Raw genomic sequence first — 17,487 nt, 5'->3', positions numbered from 1 at the left:
TATTTTTAATCAGGATGATATGTGAGAGTCTATTACAGACATTTTGCAGAGAAATGTTGTGTTTATGTTTAAAGCAACATCCATCACAAAAGGGCCTTACATATGAGAAATGGTAGTGGGCCATCACAGAGATTATTTGCAGTAACATTAGTGAGCTGCTGTTGTGTAACAATATTAAAAACACACATCACTCTCCCTGCATATTCGGTGTAAACACATTTAGAATTTGGACGAGTGTGTCTGTGCACTGTCAGTGACCGGGCATGAAAGAGCTGACAATTGATAATATATTATTCAAAGCTGTTCTGAACATGGGCCACCTAAATACGTTTGGCCCCGGGCCCCCAAAATCCTTAAGATGTCCCTGCTGTACCATCCGTCATTGGTAAATACTGGACAGCTGGACGCTGCTGTGTGCTCTCATCATTCGTTCCTTATAGTTATAATTATTCAGTCCATGCCATTAAACACAGGTGGCCATCTACTTCCAGAAACATTTTCAATTATTTGTGTACACTTCTGGTTATATCATTCTCTTTCCTACTTTTAGCTTGCGTTCATTTACAGAAGTCACGAGTGAACATGCAAAATAAGCAAGTTAAATTTGCAGGGTTTCAAATGTATGCTTTGTAAAATTGAGTGCTGCAATTTTCAGTTACTGTATAATTCTCTAAGCTATTTCACTAGGGCTGGACCCTATCACAAATGCATTAAATCAGCGAGCTCAGCTATCTTATACAGACCTCAAACTGTGAAGACATAGCACTGCTCTGCAGCTGGTGCGTTAATCCTCTAAGCTACTTTATGATGATTCAAAACTGTGTGGAGTTCACTTGAGTGCATTAATCGCCTGATTTTTCTTACGGATTTTATAGTCATTTATTACAGGTGCCTATATTAAAACACAGACTGGTGTCGTGACCAATAGACCTAGAATACCTTTAATAGCATTCTCTCATAAATGTGTTTGGGAACAGACTTTGTAAAACGAATCCATACAAACTAGTGATTGACAGTTTCCCTCCGTGTACGCCATAGGTGGACTGTCTGCGTCGTTCACTTTGCTCCCAATGAAGCGCCTTCCTGACCTCCCTTCTAAGCTCCTCCAACTCCAGCTTCCAATTTGTAGGTCCCTGGAATAAAGATTTTCCATGTGCAACAATGGATCTCTCGGCCAAAGTCGGTTGCCAACAAAGCCTTCAAAACTGACCTCAAAGCTCTCCTCCTCCAAAGACACTTCCAAATTTAATTCATGCCCTCTATTTTCTGAAGGAAGTCCTTCCATTATAGGAAATTCTGTTCTCCATGCCTATAGAAGTGCCTTCCCAGTGTGTTTTTGTGTTTTGAGTGTCTGCCATTTATTGCAGTATTATACTTGTACTTGTATTTTGAACGCTTTTGTAACATGCACACTTGTCACTTTTTCCTTTTGTAACGTATTGTTTGCTACCTCTTGTATTGTGTGCTTTTGATACATGCACAACGGCCACCACTGCCTCATGTAACGTAACCTTTGTTTTAGTGTTTCGAGTGTCTGCCATTTATTGCAATTTTTCTTTTTTTACCTCTACGTGTACTTTGTATGCTCTTTTAACCTGCACACGTCACTTTTTCGTTTTGTAACGTATCGTTTGCTACCTCTTGTATTTTGTTTGCTCTTGATACTTGCACAATTGTCACTATTGCCTCATGTAACGTACCGTTTGATTTTGTAACATGCTCACTTGTAATTTTTCTCCTTATGTATCATTACTGCTCCTATTGTGAAGCGCTCCGACACCTTCGGGTAAAGTCTGCGCTATATAAAAACGCATTAAATAAAATAAACTTGTGCAGTGCTAAACCTTTCTCTCGTTGAAGCCGCGACAACACGCTCCAAATCACAAAAGTCTAGCTCGTCGAAGAATTTAACACTGATTGCATCCGTGCAATTGCAGGACAGGTCGTGTGAAAAATAAATTCGGAGAAATGTAATGACCCCCATCAACTTGTATCCTAGTCGAGGAACTTTTAAGCCGCAGAGGGTATAATAAAGTAATTTTTGACGTTTTGGAGTCTTCCGCCGAAATTTAGATTGTTGGACTGTGTAGCTTTGACTGCCTTGTGGGTGCGCCATGTTATAGTCAGGCGGAACGTCACTTCTTTTAGTTCAAATGCTCTGGATTTCTATTGCTTCCGCCTGATTCTAACATGGCCGCCGTCCTCCGAAGTTTAAGTCTACAGCACTGCTATGTTTGACATGGAGAGAGGCACCAAGTTAGGGAAAAGGGCGAGTCGCTGAAGTTCGATTCTCCGTTACAGCGAGGAGCAAGAGGTGACATTTGTTGGGTTCTAGGAAAGCTAATGCCACGTGGAAGGTAGCAGTGTATCTCCTTCCTGGTGACTGTAAGTGGTTGGCGCAGGGGCTCCAACGGCGGGCCAATGGTCATCGTCCAGAAAGCCTCTAAGGTACACGTTCTAAACATGTCTATGTGCATGTTCTAATACGCAAGGGTCTCCGAAGTTAATAGCAAAATCTAGGCGCTTTATTGTTAATTGCCATCCTAAAAAGGGTTATATTCATTGCCTGTATGGGTCACAGTACAGTAGTACTCCTCCCTTGGGGGTTAATGGGTTGACAGGTTTTAGTTCGACTGCGTGCGAATTATCAATTTCTTTGATATTTGTTTTAAGGAGTGGTAGTGCACACTTGCTATGAAATAATGTTTGGTATGGATGTGCTGTTTGTTCTGAGGAAATGCAATGCAGCGACTGGAAGTGCTTTTTAAATCATATATTTGTTTTCTGCAGTTGTGTATGGAACTGGCTAAGAGCGATATTTCTCACCAGGGAGTTCACTCTCTGCCATGGTGATTCTTGTAAACCTATCTATATGGGATTAATACCCCCCGTTGATCTTCCTCCCCAATCCCTGAGATCTCATATTTCCGTATGATATCTTCACTTTGAATTAGGAAGGTGAAAACTCACTTGGTTAATGTACCTAAAGTTAGAATTTCGTTAAGTTACCACTAGGAATGTTTATAAGACTTTGGTGTACATAAAAAAAGGAATTTCACATAAAAAGCACAATTACTGTTATGGATTAAAAAGAAAAAACCTCTGAAGTTCACTAGTTCTGGTTAGCTCTGCTAACCATTACTCACATATCAAATGCAATGCTTATTACCTCACAATGTTTATAACAATAATAGAACTTGACATATATCTTTGAATGCAAATTTCAACATGCACACACAGAGAATACTGTATCTATAGTCATATTACTTGTAATGTTAACAGTAATGTAATTACACATCTGCATATGTCTGGCCACAAGGCCTAGTGAAAAAGTTGTCATACAGAGCTACAGACAAATTGTATGTTAAGTGAGGGTTTTAAAGGTGTTCTTGTGTGGATGTGAATCTCCCTGAAGTTTTTGAGTAACTGCAAAATGTTCAAGAACATACAATCTGGGGTATCACCTTATGCATGTTTTAACTTGCAGTGGGATTTTAAGCATTGCTGTAAATATGTATGCTATTCTCCTCATGTCAGCAAAGTATGAAATGTATTTTATAAACCATAGAGGGTTGTGCCTTGCCAAAGGTGTTTTATCATTGAGTAATGCATGCATGTCAACATTTCGATTATAAATTGAGAGTCTTATGACTTGGTTTGGTGGGTGTTCCAAATAAGCAGAATTAACAATTTTTTCGTTGGTAGCCAAGCTTTAAAAAGTATGTGATCCTATTAAAAAAACATAGAGGCATTTATTTTCCTAGGCAAGAGGATACAAGTCAAAAGAGGGTGACACCTATTAAATGTGGGTGAGTTGATCTATGTAATCACAATTGCACAGTAGCAAAACTAATGTTAATTATCTGTCAATCATTTTTAAAGGCTTGATTTCATTTTTAACTTGATGAAGTGCTCCTAGCCCACAAAGCATGTGGTACACTGACACAATCATTGGATGAGGTCATTAGTGATATCATCCCTTATGTATTTTGAGATGTCAGCAATGATATCAGTAGTGTAACATGCCATGAGTGATGTAATATGTAAGGTCACAAGCAGTGCATGACCGGGCGCAAGTTGTATTTCACTAAATTATAACCTACAAATTTCTGTGTTTTTTTTGTGGTTTTTAATCACCAGTACTTATTTCATTTCACCACCTAACTATGTCAATTTAACCTTTTGTATATTTTTTTTACATTTTCTTATTTTTTAAAACATTTTTTTTTTACACATAAAGAAATAAAATCACTAACCTATTTGGTCCACACAAAGGTGTCAGTAATTTAAACCAAAGCTTAATCTCTGGTAGCTATGGTAGAGGACATACAGGGTTAGCTTAAAGAAAATGGGCAAAGCATTTGGCAGTATCAAAACAGTTAAAGTAAAAACATAACAAAATAAAAATCTCACTCCAACTTAGAGAAAACTAGTAAAATTTAATAAAAGTTCCACTAGCTCCCAAACCTTAAACTTCGTAGTTGAGAGTTGACCGTAGGCTAGGCTTTCAGCCAGCCTCTGCACCGTCATCCATAAGACGGCCATGCACACTGGAGAGATAGCCAGAAACCTGGTCCTGCATCCACCCACACTGCTGGTGGCCAACCCCTTGGCTGTGAATGGTCATTAGCCATGCACATCCGAGATCTGGGACTGGGCCCTTTTGAATACCCATGCCTCCAGCATGGCCTGGTGATCAGAGTGCACTCACTCTGTCTCTTATGTACCACTTTAATTTTTTCAGGACTGTGATATATTAATTTATTTAAAAAAAAAAAGTTAGAAACCGAATTATGGTTCTGATTGAAATGTCCAAAACCACAGAAATTCACTATTTGCGGTATACAGCACACGCCATAATTTACACTACCTACAAGGCTTTGCTATTATTAGTCAGTCTTTTTTTTCTGTGCCGTTTTGAAAGCAGTTGTTTTGTGCTCTTTTTATGATGTGCACTGCATACCGTAACTTGCAAATTTCATTGGTTTTGCGAGTTTGAGCCTGAACCATTACTCCGTTTGAAACTTTTTTTTCCTTTCTGTTAATTTCCTGTTTTATTATGATGCACGCAGTTGCCAATCCTTGCTGGACGGACTTGGTGGTGCAAGGTTTTGGTTGGTGGCAGGGCCTGACCGATGGCTAGACCCTGCGTCCAAACCGCTGCATGTGGCCTATCCCTGTTGCCCATGGGGGTTGGGGGTTGGCCATTGGCCAAGCCTTGTTTTTATTTACATTTTTATTTCGCGCACACACAAACCCAGGGCAAGCTTCATGCCCGAGTACCTAGAGCCATGGGCAATTTTCTCTGACTCATGCCTCTCCTTCCTGACGTCCGCAGTTCTGAAGCCATGCCTGCAAACCTCTGAATGGTGAGACATGGGTTGGTGAACATTGCTGTGGGTTTGCGGCACCCGGGTTTGAAGCTTGTCTAAACTGTGGATCTTTTTCAGGATTCACAGTACCTTGACACCTACAATGGCACATGGCTTCTGCGGTTCTCTGAAAGGTAAAGTGGATCACAGGTGCCATTTGTGGTGTCAGGGTACCAGAAGTCCCGAAAAGGATCTGCAGACCTGCAACTTTTAACATAATTTAAGCACATTCTCACCCCAAGCTATATTGTGGGGGACTATGAGAGGTTCCCTCGCCATGGCTTGGGGTCAGGGTGTGCTCACCCTGTCCCTTAAATGGCCTTTGAATGTTTTGTTTCCCAGGACTGTGCACCTCATCAAGAAATGGCAAGAGCAAGATACATTGTTCTCTTGCAGCCAGCCATTCAGAGCACTCGGATCAGTTATAACTTGACTCCGAAAGGGATGACCTGAGAAAAGACTTCATCATCCAGTTTGGTGTCCTTTACTTTTTACATTTTGGATTTGTGGATATTTATGGATTTCGATCCCTTAATTAAAATGGCCAAGATATACAAAATGTTAACCATTTTAAAGTCTGCTCTGCAACTTTTTTAAATGCACATATTACTAAAGCTACTCAACGAATTTAAACAAAACCAACAAAATCTGTTTTCTGAGTGAAGTTTTACTTTCATGACAAGTATAGTTCCATTTTCCCCACCTCCCCTGTAAGCGAGAGCAACATTTCCAATGGGAAACATATATTTTTCCCCCTTTAACGTTTTTTTCTCATGACGACCTTAACTGACTTCGCCAACCAATTGCCAAATTTAGTGCACATCTGTCCGAGGGTCCAAAGTTATATGCAAATCGCAAAATGCATTTTTAATGGAAAGTACAGCTGCATCATAACTACCCAGTGAGGATTGCTAGTGTGAAAAAGTGTAAAACGTGTGTGTGTGTGTGTGTGTGTGTGTGTGTGTGTGTGTGTGTGTGTGTGTGTGTGTGTGTGGAAACAACCGTTACAACGAATGCATTACAACTCATGCTTTTACCTCACATGCCATTACAACAAAAATGACTTGCTGTAGGGGGTATAAGGTGTTGGATTTAACTTCAACACCTTCCCTACTGTTGCACAGACGAGTTGGAATAGTAAATTATACTATTCCAAACTCCAGCGCACCCCCGACAGTAAGGCGGAGTAAAAAATTGCATTGTAATAGCATGCGGGGTAAAAGCATGCGTTGTAACGTCATACAACTGTGTGTGTATGTGTGTATATATATATATATATATATATATATATATATATATATATATATATATATATATATATCCAAACCAAAGGTTGCCTGTGCAGAAGTTGCCTCACGACAGGTGAGTATCTGCCAAAGTTCTTTTTATTGCAGGTTCAGGGAGAGCAATACAGCACAGCAAGCAGTGAATCCATTCAACACTTTTTCAAAGGCTCTGTAGAAACTCGCACAGCCGTATCATTTCTTTGCACCACTTAAAGATGAACAAAAGTCCCGCCCCAGTGGGCGTAGCCAACCCCGTGGCCTTCTGGACAACGTAGTGCATACTCTCGCTCCAGTGAGCTGACATTGCTGTGTCCCAATCTAAAAAATATATTTTACCCCAGTGGGTTAATGATGCGCGGAAAGAATCATCTCAAAAACGTGGTTTCTGCAACAAACTGGCTACTTGTCCCATAAGCAGTGGCGGCAGTTGACATCACTGCTGGAGTGTTGCAAGCAACACCGGGGCTTCTCCGTGGCTCAGGCAGGCCGCCAAACATCCAAACCAAAGGTTGCCTGTGAAGGAGTTGCCACACGACAGGTGAGTATCTGCCAAAGTTCTTTTTATTGCAGGTTCAGGGAGAGCAATACCGCACAGCAAGCAGTGAATCCATTCAGCGCCTGACGCATTTCGTGTCTGAACACTTATTCAAAGGCTCTGTAAAAACTCGCACAGCCATTCCATTTCTTTGCACCACTTATAGATGAACAAAAGTCCCGCCCCAGTGGGCGTAGCCAAACCCGTGGCCTTCTGGACAACGTAGTGCATACTCTCGTCCCACTGCACATGTGCAGCCCTGCAACACGCCAACCGACGCTGTAGCACGAAGGATGGGTTTGCCATTGAAAGATGTTATTCAGCATTACCAGCGGTCCGACTGTGCCCCGCGACCCAGTTGGGATCAATTCTTAGCTTTATTTTTAGCAAGAGTCAGGCGACTCACTGAAGGAAAAAGCGAAGCACTGCAAGTACCAGCAGGCCACAAGGGTGGCCACGTCCACTGGGGCGGGAGACTTGTACATATTTAGTGCCGCAGTTAAACGGATGACTCCTGCTGAAAGCGACTCACAGCCCATGAATAAGTGCTTACTTGCACGAAACGCGTCGGCTAAACTTTCATGAAGGCGAGGCCTTTGAGACTGCATGGACATTGCTGTTCTTTCAATAAATGTATGGCGAATCAAACTTACCTGTGTGGGCTCCTTCACAAAAAGGCAACTTTTGTTTGGATATATATATATAGATTTATGTATGTGTTGGCTCAACTGCTGTGTTGAAAGTTTCGGGGTGATCCGTTAAGCGGGCGGAGAAAATAGGGGATTCCCCCAAAATGCATTTTCCCATGTTTTATCTATGGGTATGTTTCATTTTTTGAACGTAACTTACAGCCCAAACCACTAAACGGATTTACACCATATTGGGCAGCAAGCTAGACGTGGGTCCAAAAAGTATGCTCTTTGTGATTTGGTGTCAATCCGTTCAGTAGTTTTTTGAAAAAATATAGATATCTGGGGACGCATGTCCTTGCAGTGCACTCACGGATCCTACTAAAATCTGATTGGCTGCCAACACTTCAACCAGGAAGTGTTGGCAGCCATCTTGGGACTTGGCTCTGAGCCACGTCCCACAAAAAAAATAAAAAATAAAGAAGGGTAGGTTAGGAATACCCTGATCTCCCAGATATGGGGTTTTAAAGCATTTTTTAAAAATGTTGCTGCAGATTCGTAGGTGGATCTCTGAATCCACAGCAAAAAAAAAGATGCTCGGGCCCCATGCTTTTTTTCATTAAGCTCCCGGGTGGATTAAATTCTGGGGCATGTTTTATAATCATGTGGGGGTGCCCATGCGGCACCCCCCTTGCCCCGGGGACCCCCAACTGCTTGGGGCAAACAAGTAAACTGATGCGGGGGAGGCGCATATGGCCTCCCACGCAGCCCTGGGGACTGCAACCTCCCCAGGGCTTGAAACTTAAAACCCTTGCAGCCCCAGAAATGCTACTACCCAGGGGCTTTAACTTTCAATAATGGGGGGGGGGGGGTGCGGACCCCACCACCTCCACAGGGCTTTATTCAAAATAAATGCGAGGTGGCATGTGCCCCCCCCCCCCCCCCTGCAGACCCCTACCTTTCCAGGGCTTTAACTTTCAATAATGGGGGGGGGGGGGCACACGGATCCCCCACCCAACCCCAGGGACTGCCACCTCCCCAAGGCTAAATTAAACACAGGAGGGGGTGCCTGGCCTCCCTCCTGGAGCCAATGATGGCCCTGGGGACCGCCTCCCCCTAGGGATGGCACCTGCAATGTCCGGGGTGCCCATCCCTGGGACATTGCAGTTTACTATGGCTTGGCGTGAGCCCATTCGATGCTTCCGAGGAACCAGCAGGGTACTGCTGAGGGGCATGGCAAAGAACAGCGAGCCATTATTTTCTGCCTTCTTACATGCATCAGATTTTACTTTTAATTCACTTTAGCACATCTTTGGAGGGAATAGAAGGGATTAGCCCAAAAAATAAAATACACTAAATCCTAACCGATACTCTGGTTCTACCCTCCGTGATAGGATTCAGAGGGCTTAGTCTGTGTGAACATTTTGAACATAGAACACATTTGTGCATTTTGCTGCACAATTTTCATTGAAGTTGGCCACAAAGTTAAAGCATTTTACAATGTTCTGATGCAACGCAAATAAAATAACCCAAACATCAAAGGCTGCCTATTGAGGATAACCGCCAAAGAAAACTTGGAAAACATGAGTCGACATAGTGAATTTTACAGCACAATTTTCAAGTATTTTAGATTATACAGATAGTTGTTGGGATGTCGCTAATGAAATGTTCCAGTGCTGTCATTGTATACTAGATGACTCTGAAGCTACCCAGGTTTATTGGGAGGGATTTACCCCTCCCCCCCCCCAAAAAAATGGAAGCAAAATGGACCATTTTGTAGACCATTTCAGTAAAATTTGGCGAAAAAGACAAAAGTATTGTAGGCAGTTCAGATAATAAAATATTGTGTAAAAATATGGAGAGGCCATGTTCACAGCTGTGCCCCCAGATTAGACCAACGTTACAGGGTTCGATACAGAGCTGCCAGTCAGGGTACCGAGATGTTATGAGTTGAGGCAGTAAATGTGTCCATTGGCATAAGTCCTTGGACAACAGTACTGGTGATAGTGTCATAAAAAGATTATCCATCTGAATGATGAAATGCCTCTCTCGAGTAATGAAATATCAGCCCTGGGGAGATGCATCTTCTAGCACCAAGGAAATAAAACCAGCGGAATATGTCCCCGGCTCAGCATGAATTTAACAACTCAGATATAGAATATTTAAATATATTATGCAAATGCAACAATATCATTTTGATACTGGCAAAAAAAACACACATTTTGTTCACAATTGCTAGCTTTTCATTTTGATTAAACAATTTAATATACCCTGAACAAAAGTTTGCATTTTTTTAATAAATACATTTGTCACAAAAATACCAGCTTTGTATTTAAAGCGTGTGTTGGGTTCCTACATGCCTCCTAATTATTTTCATCAAGGATTTAGATGCATGAATGCATCACATCTTCTTCCCTTGTATAGCAATCACGGAGCATAGAAGTCCAATCAAATATAAATGGTAACCACCACATATCAAGGATGCGTACCTTATGCAACTTTGCCAGTCATAGCCCAGTGATGGCCACCTCTATGTGGAGTATAGCCAGAATAATGCCCATGAGGCTGACATTATGCCAAGGGAGACCATCATATGCTATGGACCACACAATGTCTAGAATGCTCTCCGCTAGCGTCTCTTCACCTTGGACCTAGAGGTCTCCCTTTCATCTCAGCTGTTCTCCCACTCAACCTCTTCCATTTTTAGGTCTCGCCTGACCCAGCGCATGCACTGGTCTGCCGAGACATTTTGCGATGGCTCCAAAAAGTGCTACCAGGCCAACCTAGAGCTACAGTGCATGTGCGCGCGCGCCGCTTTTACCGCGATTACTTTCACGGCCGCTTTGATGTTCTCCGTGAGGCTTCAATAGATTGCAGCAGTTAAAACAAGCATTGGCATAGCCAATAGGTCTCGCTTTTGGGACCTTATAAGTGTTTAGTTATGCAACTGTTGCATGGCTAAACACTTATAAGGTCCCAAAGGCGAGACCTATTGGCTATGCCAATGCTTGTTCAATTTACTTTTCCTCCACATCCCTAGATACCCTCTTATGTGAATCTCTATCCACCTCTTTTCGCACTATCTCTCACTGTTCCTCGTTCCACCTGCAAAATACTGCGTTTTCCCATTTCTGTTTTAATGCTGCAGTGACATCTGCTGGCTGATTTCGGCGTCTTAATTGTTTATTTCAAAAGGAACACGCGCTTCTTTATTTCGACAAATTTCTTGTGAGTAGAATGACTCCACATTCTTGTTAGTAGCCTAGTACGTCGTAAATCCTGCCTTGACGCCATTAAAATAGCAACGTAGTGCAAACTGATATTTGGCTTTTTGCTTCACGTCATATATGTCAATCAATTAAGTTTCGTTTTCGTGGACTACTGGAGGCGTTCTCGCAGTTTCTTTTAAGACGGCCTATGCAGGGACTTTTCCCATTCTCGAACAAGCATTTGCAATGCAATAGGTCTCGCAGTTACGCGAGTTTAAGCTATTGGCATTGTAAATGACAATGCTTTTATTTATGGTTTTAAAACGAAAACAAAAATAAAATGCATTGTTATTTGCAAGGTCAATAGCTCAAACGCGTAAATGCGAGACCTATTGCATTGCAAATGCTTGTTTTAAGATCTTCCCAAGTTTTCTTTGTAGTTCGTGGATCCGTTTTCTAAACTTTCACCCCCTGTTCATTCCCTTCTATGCTTTCGTTCATTCCCTTCTATGCTTTCTTTTTTTCTGCACCCTTTTTTCTTCTTTCTTCCTTGCTTTCTTCTGTATCTTTCCTTCACCATCTTTCTTAGATTTTTCTTTATCTCCATTTTTTAGGCCGAAGCCTACCAGACAGCACAGCTGTCTATTTTGCTAAAGACTTCTTTGGGACATTCTGAAAGCTTTACTGGAATTTATTCTGCCCATTGCTTACCATTGGCTTTGTGATTTGTAACTCATAGTTGCTTGCTTTCTATTTGGAGGCTGTATTCGATTTAGGCTGTCCTGCTTGAGTTAGTCCATGGCGTAGAGCATATAGCCTGTGTACTTGACTCCTTGTATTCTTCCACGAGTGCTCACGTTCTGTAAACAAGCTTTTACATTTTGTTTTTATCTTGTCACATTTGCTGTGCATTCAAAGCCAGAGGTCAAATGTAAGGCTCTAACTTCCGAGGTAGTTTGGTGTTTACTTTTCGACTTCAAACTAAGAGGATTTATGTGATAATCTTCTGGGGTTGTGAAAGGAAAGCCTTTTGTCTAGCACACAACAACATTTAGATGTCTGTAAATGAACTGAGCAGATATTTCAAAATATTTCAGAATTAGGAAAGCACAAATGAAGCACTTTTTGTCATTCTGAAGTGTGGTGGAAACGAATATTTTAATATGATCAAAACAAATCAGTACACCAAGGTGATGCCATTCCCAAAGATTATCGTATGTGAGTTGTGTAGTTTTATCAGTAAAACTGTATTGCTGTGCAATTGTATTGGTCGTTTCAATTGAAAATGTGTTGCCTGTAATTGCAGTGCAATACCACACCATGCATACTCCACACTATGCCAATCCGCACCACTCCATTGTACAACACTCTACTCCACTCTGCCACTCCACAACACGCTGCTCCATGACATGCCACTCCACTGTACCTTACGACAAACCAGTCCACTCTATTCTACTCTTATGTCCTCTGCTTCTCCACTCTGTTTACTCCACTCTATGATGCTTTATGCAACTCCTTTTACACCACTCCACTACTCCATTCTATGCCGCTCTGCTCTACAACACTACTCCACTTTATACCACTACACTCTTATCACACTACTCCACTGAATGTCATTCCACTCTACTACACGACACTCTACTTCATTCAATGCCACTCCACGACAATCTAATACACTCTACGTCATGCTACTCTACGACGCTCTACTCCACAACACTGTACCCCACCCTATGATACTCTACACCCCTCCACGATACTCTGCTCCACTCTATGCCACTCCACTGTACAGCACTCTACTCCTCTTTAAGTCACCCCCACTGTATGACAATCTACTCCACGCTATGGCCCTCCATCCTACTTCACTCTACTACCTCCATGACACTCTACTCCATTCTTTGACACTCCATTCACGCTAGAACATGACTAAAACAGATTGGCAAAGCCAATAGCTCTTGCATATGCAAAACCTATCGGCTTTGCCAGTGCTTCTGTCTTTTTAACTTCGTTTTCTCTTCCAATTCTTTTCATCTGGCATGCTGTTTGATATTTTCTTTTTTCCACCATTCTCTTTTATCACCTGCATTCTTTCAATGTATTTTCCCATGTGTTTTGACAGTCCATTCTTACCCCTCTTGTCTTTATTTCACTTTTGCTATGGGGTAAAGGGAGGGGGGGGGTGGCTTCACTGGTTTCTTGAGGGTTGGCCATATAGCTCCACAGATTAAATAACTACCATTCATCTTGATGTCACCAGAGCTCTAGACTTATGATTTTCTTCCGTTTGTCAGAAAAGTGGATAAGGAGTGCACAGTTGTAGACCGGCCAAAATGAATGAGTGGCGTTTGCTTGGTAAATCCACAATGGTCCCAGAAAAATGGTGGTGCAGTACAGCAGCTAAAACCCTACGCACCAGCATGACTACCAGTCGCATCTAATACGACAATGAGGTTGCCCTCATTAAAATGCTACAGTAGTGGAGGGCTTATTAGGGGGTCAATTCTGTTTGGCTTGAATCTTTCTTGAGTGACCCATGTCCATGAGCTGTTCCTGTAACATTATTATAGTGCATGCGTCCACTGTGACAGTTCTTGTGTAAGTATTTTGCAATATAAAGGATGCCAAGTAGACCTCAACAAACATGTTTTTGAACAAACCAGGGAATTGAAACCAATCATTGTTCATTTAAGCAAACATGTTACATATAATCACTTTCCTTCCACTACTCGGTGTGGTTACCTTTGGTAAAGTACCAGTCGGAATTACTTGAGCCTGGCAGGGGTTGGTGCAGGCCTGGCAGGAAGGGTGAAATGCTTGCCATGAACTGACACTCCATCTGCTGAGCTAAATTAATCCCTCTTCTCCGTTCTCGTTTCAGGACCGGAGATGGACTTTTTCAGCCTTTTCGTCCTTTATTTGGTTTTTGTTCTGGCCAGTGTGGTTCTGCTCTGCCTGGGGGCAGGGAGAAATCGGAATTTCCCGGGACGAATACTAGGGGGAGCTGCTCAGGTAATGCCCCGTTCCTTACACTGGTCCCCTGATGTCTCATTGTATAACGTTGCCCTTGATGTGTCTGTAAAGTACGTGTGTGAGGCGCACTATAAAAGCACACCTCTTACTATCACCTGTGTTACCAAGTAAGCCTATAACATTCCCTGTCCAGGATGCACCTCCTTGCAAGCAGTTATCTAATTCATCAGTTATTCAAACTTTTGTGATCATACGGCTTCTGCTAAATTAGTTTTAGCATGCCTTTTATGTGCCCTGGAGAAAATACTAGCAATTCAAGTGCCAAAGTGTCTAAATCTGATGCCCGTGCCCCCTAAGGCTGCACCAGGCCAAATGGACCATCTAGCTGAATTCGGGGGTGGCCGACACCTCGTGAATAAGTCATGCTCTCGGACCCCTAGGTTACCGCACCATCATCTGGGGGTTTGTGTAGTAGGGAGTGACACTTTTATCTTGGCGGGGATCCAGTTATTTGGCATAAACTAGATACAAATACCCATAGGGGCTAGAAGTCATGCCCCCTTGCCAAGTAGAACAGCCCACAGGAGTTTGAGTTGCAAAACACTTTTCCCATTCATATTTACCCTATGGGAGACTTCATCTACGCCTTCCTGTCCGTTCGCCGGAAGTTTAGGAAATCTGATACAGGCGCAGAGGCCGCTTCTCGTGGCAATGTGCTCCTGAAACCACTGACCAAGAGTTCATGCGACCCTTACCTGCACCCGAGCCGTCTCTTGCGTTCTGACAGGTGAGGGTCCAGCCCACACTCCTCTTCATGCTGACCACCAGATGGCGATAGAGGCCCGTGCGCCTCTGCACCGCGGCTTCCTGTCCCTCACTGCACTGTCCGGCCTGGTGTCTCAGGATCACTGTACGACCACCACACCGCAGAGAAGACGAGGGAAACTGCGGAATAAACATCTGCGCGCCGTGGAAGCAAAGGGGCATCCCCTCGAGTAGCTCAGATGCGGCCGCCACAGCCGGGAGTAATTATTGTCTCTGTCCTCTTCCTATTGAATTTTCATGGCTTTGATGTTCTGGCAACAAAAAAAGTGCTTCATATAATTAGGGTGCCGCGCGAGAGAGGCGTGAAAGATCACTTCGTCGCGTGCTTCTGAAGTGTGCCTCGTGCTCCCAAGTTGCCATGAACAGTCTCGCGCTGTGCACCTGAACAGACACAGTCTGGACTGCGATGATTGGTGGCCTCCGAGAGAGGAGGCGCAGGAGAGGTTGGTTCATGGGGTGTCGTGTTGGTCCTGTGGATGGACCAGGCGTTGCTATAGCAATGTGTGGGCCACCAAGGCAGGAATGGCTTCTGTTGGGAGGATGCAAGTTGGTGAGCAGGAAGCATCAACTACCATCTCTAGATCTTTCCAGCTGGTGGCATCTCCTGGGCTGCCCAATAACCCCATTACCCGTAAACACAAACTCCTTCCTCCAGGAGCTGCACCAGCCCTCCACACTCCTGTTCAACTCTTATCCGAGACTACCCTCGGCCCTAGTGTGCAACACTCAACCCATCACCTAAGCAACTGCAACCCCACCCAAACATCTTTGCCACTTGCCATTCTTGACCTCCCCCAAACTCCAATGATTCTGCAGCGGTCAACAACCTACCTCACAACCCGCACTCCACTCCCACCAGTTACATGTAGCTTCATCTCAACGCTCTGCCACAATCCGTAGACACACTCATGGCGGTACCACGCCTTCTGCTGTCCACAACAACACACTTTCAGAGACGTGGAACTTTTATGCTGTGATTGTAGTATTGACAACTGATACAATCTTCTAGAAGCCTGGGTGTGCCCAAGGGGATGTTGCTTCCAGCAGTTAAAGGCTGAATGCATGCACCCATGCTTGGCACCATGCCAGAGCACTGCAGATCCGGTCAGGACTGTCACAAGCTCCGAAGCCGGGAGAGCCACCAGGAGAAATGATGCATGCTGAACAGCTCACCCAAGAACTAACTTCTGAAATATGAACAAAGAAAACCTCTAGGCTAGATATACTACAAGGGGCACTGACACTGGCACTACGCTACACCATTTTGTGTTGCACCTCCAAACCTTTTTAATAGTGAATCAACAATCTTTTGCGTTGCTTTGCGCCACGCAAAACCTTACTAAAGTAACCACCTTAGTTAATGAAACATAATTTAAACAAATATATAGGAAACGAAAGCATAGGATTTAATTTGACTGCGAGATGCAAGAAAAAAGAAATTGCTGGCTACATTTGAGTGACTTAGTACTACAAGGAGGTTCGTATTGGTTGATTTCTAAGTGTTTTAATTGTTTATTTCTTTTCCTAGCCTTCTGGGAAATGTAGTTATTGAATTTACTGTGGCGTCTTTTCCAAATAAAGGACTTCAGAGCACAGTAGGCGCACCTGGCCTTGCCCTAAATCTCAAGTCGGCGCAGTATTTCGACACAAGGGGACCACCCGCATGCTACTTGGAACGTTTGAGGGCTGGGGATGCAGTGTGTTCACCTGGGGTGTGTAGGTAGGTGTGTGTGAGAAGTAAGGGGTCAGATGGTAGAGGACTACCTTGCACTTCCGGTCTGTTATGTTTTGCTCACACTCTGACTGTGGCCTCTACATCATGACAGACCTCTACAGGTTAGGCATAAGGACATCGTCCCACCATGCTTCATGCAGGTCTGAAGGGCACTTCAGCCCATGCTGGCGAGAGTGATTGTGAAAGAATTTATAAACCGCACGCCCACTCAAGAGTATCCAGGCGCTATAAGGTCTGTGAAAAGAAAGCAGCTACAGATAGTGATTACTGAGAGAAAAGCCAGGTCTTAAGATTTTTCTTAGAACCAGTTTCAGCCATTGTTTGACGCAAGTCAAGAGGGCGCTTGTTCCACCATTGATTGCGGTCACACATACTAATGAAATGGTGGGAGGAAGAACACAGACAAGATGGCTGAGTAGTATTGGGAAAGGATCCTTATTAGAACTGAGGAAAAGAGTGGCAGCGAGGCAGGGCTTGTTGATCCCTCACCGCCGCAATAGGCAGATTTAATAGCCACTCGCTCGATCAGGTAGCTCTGGTGTCCATGCTTACCATTTATGCCTTTTGTAGCTGCCATTGGATTACATACACATCCTGTGTAAAGCATACCTGAATGAGATACTTAACAAGTACATACAAACGTGTTTTCATTCTGTTCACAGGTGTGTTCCTGCGTGGTCCCTGAGTGGCTGCAGAGGGTTGTAAAGCGCGAGGTGCACAGATTGTTCTATGCTCGGTAGGTAAGCCGTGCAAGTGCACAACCGGACTATCGTACAACCCATGAACCAACAACCTCTCTCGCTTCCCACCAAGGAGGCTTGGCACCCCCAGCAAGATCCCCGAGCTGGCTTTGTGCAGATATACAACATGGCCATTGTCCTCGTTTAAGGCCTGCTTTACAAAGCTTTGTCTGTGCGTAGTTAGTTGTG

At 43.5% G+C, this 17,487-nt stretch overlaps 1 protein-coding gene across 2 annotated transcripts in view; it reads left to right on the top strand.

The window, feature by feature from the left end:
- The first annotated feature begins 2,180 nt into the window (after nucleotides 1-2,180).
- Nucleotides 2,181-17,487, top strand: part of ZDHHC4 (zDHHC palmitoyltransferase 4) — a 34,457-nt gene continuing 19,150 nt past the window's right edge. Inside the window, exons 1-3 of one of the 2 annotated variants that reach the window (XM_085629439.1) lie at nucleotides 2,181-2,448; nucleotides 13,907-14,037; nucleotides 17,221-17,294. In XM_085629439.1, the coding sequence (XP_085485565.1) occupies nucleotides 13,915-14,037; nucleotides 17,221-17,294 (197 nt within the window). In that variant the 5' untranslated portion in view covers nucleotides 2,181-2,448; nucleotides 13,907-13,914. The remainder of the gene's footprint in view (nucleotides 2,449-13,906; nucleotides 14,038-17,220; nucleotides 17,295-17,487) is intronic. The other variant, XM_085629440.1, reaches the window with a different exon arrangement.

The sequence above is a fragment of the Triturus cristatus genome, chromosome 10 (assembly GCF_964204655.1).
Source record: "Triturus cristatus chromosome 10, aTriCri1.1, whole genome shotgun sequence".
NCBI classification, from domain to species: domain Eukaryota; kingdom Metazoa; phylum Chordata; class Amphibia; order Caudata; family Salamandridae; genus Triturus; species Triturus cristatus.
This window is presented reverse-complemented; position numbering and strand designations above follow the sequence as displayed.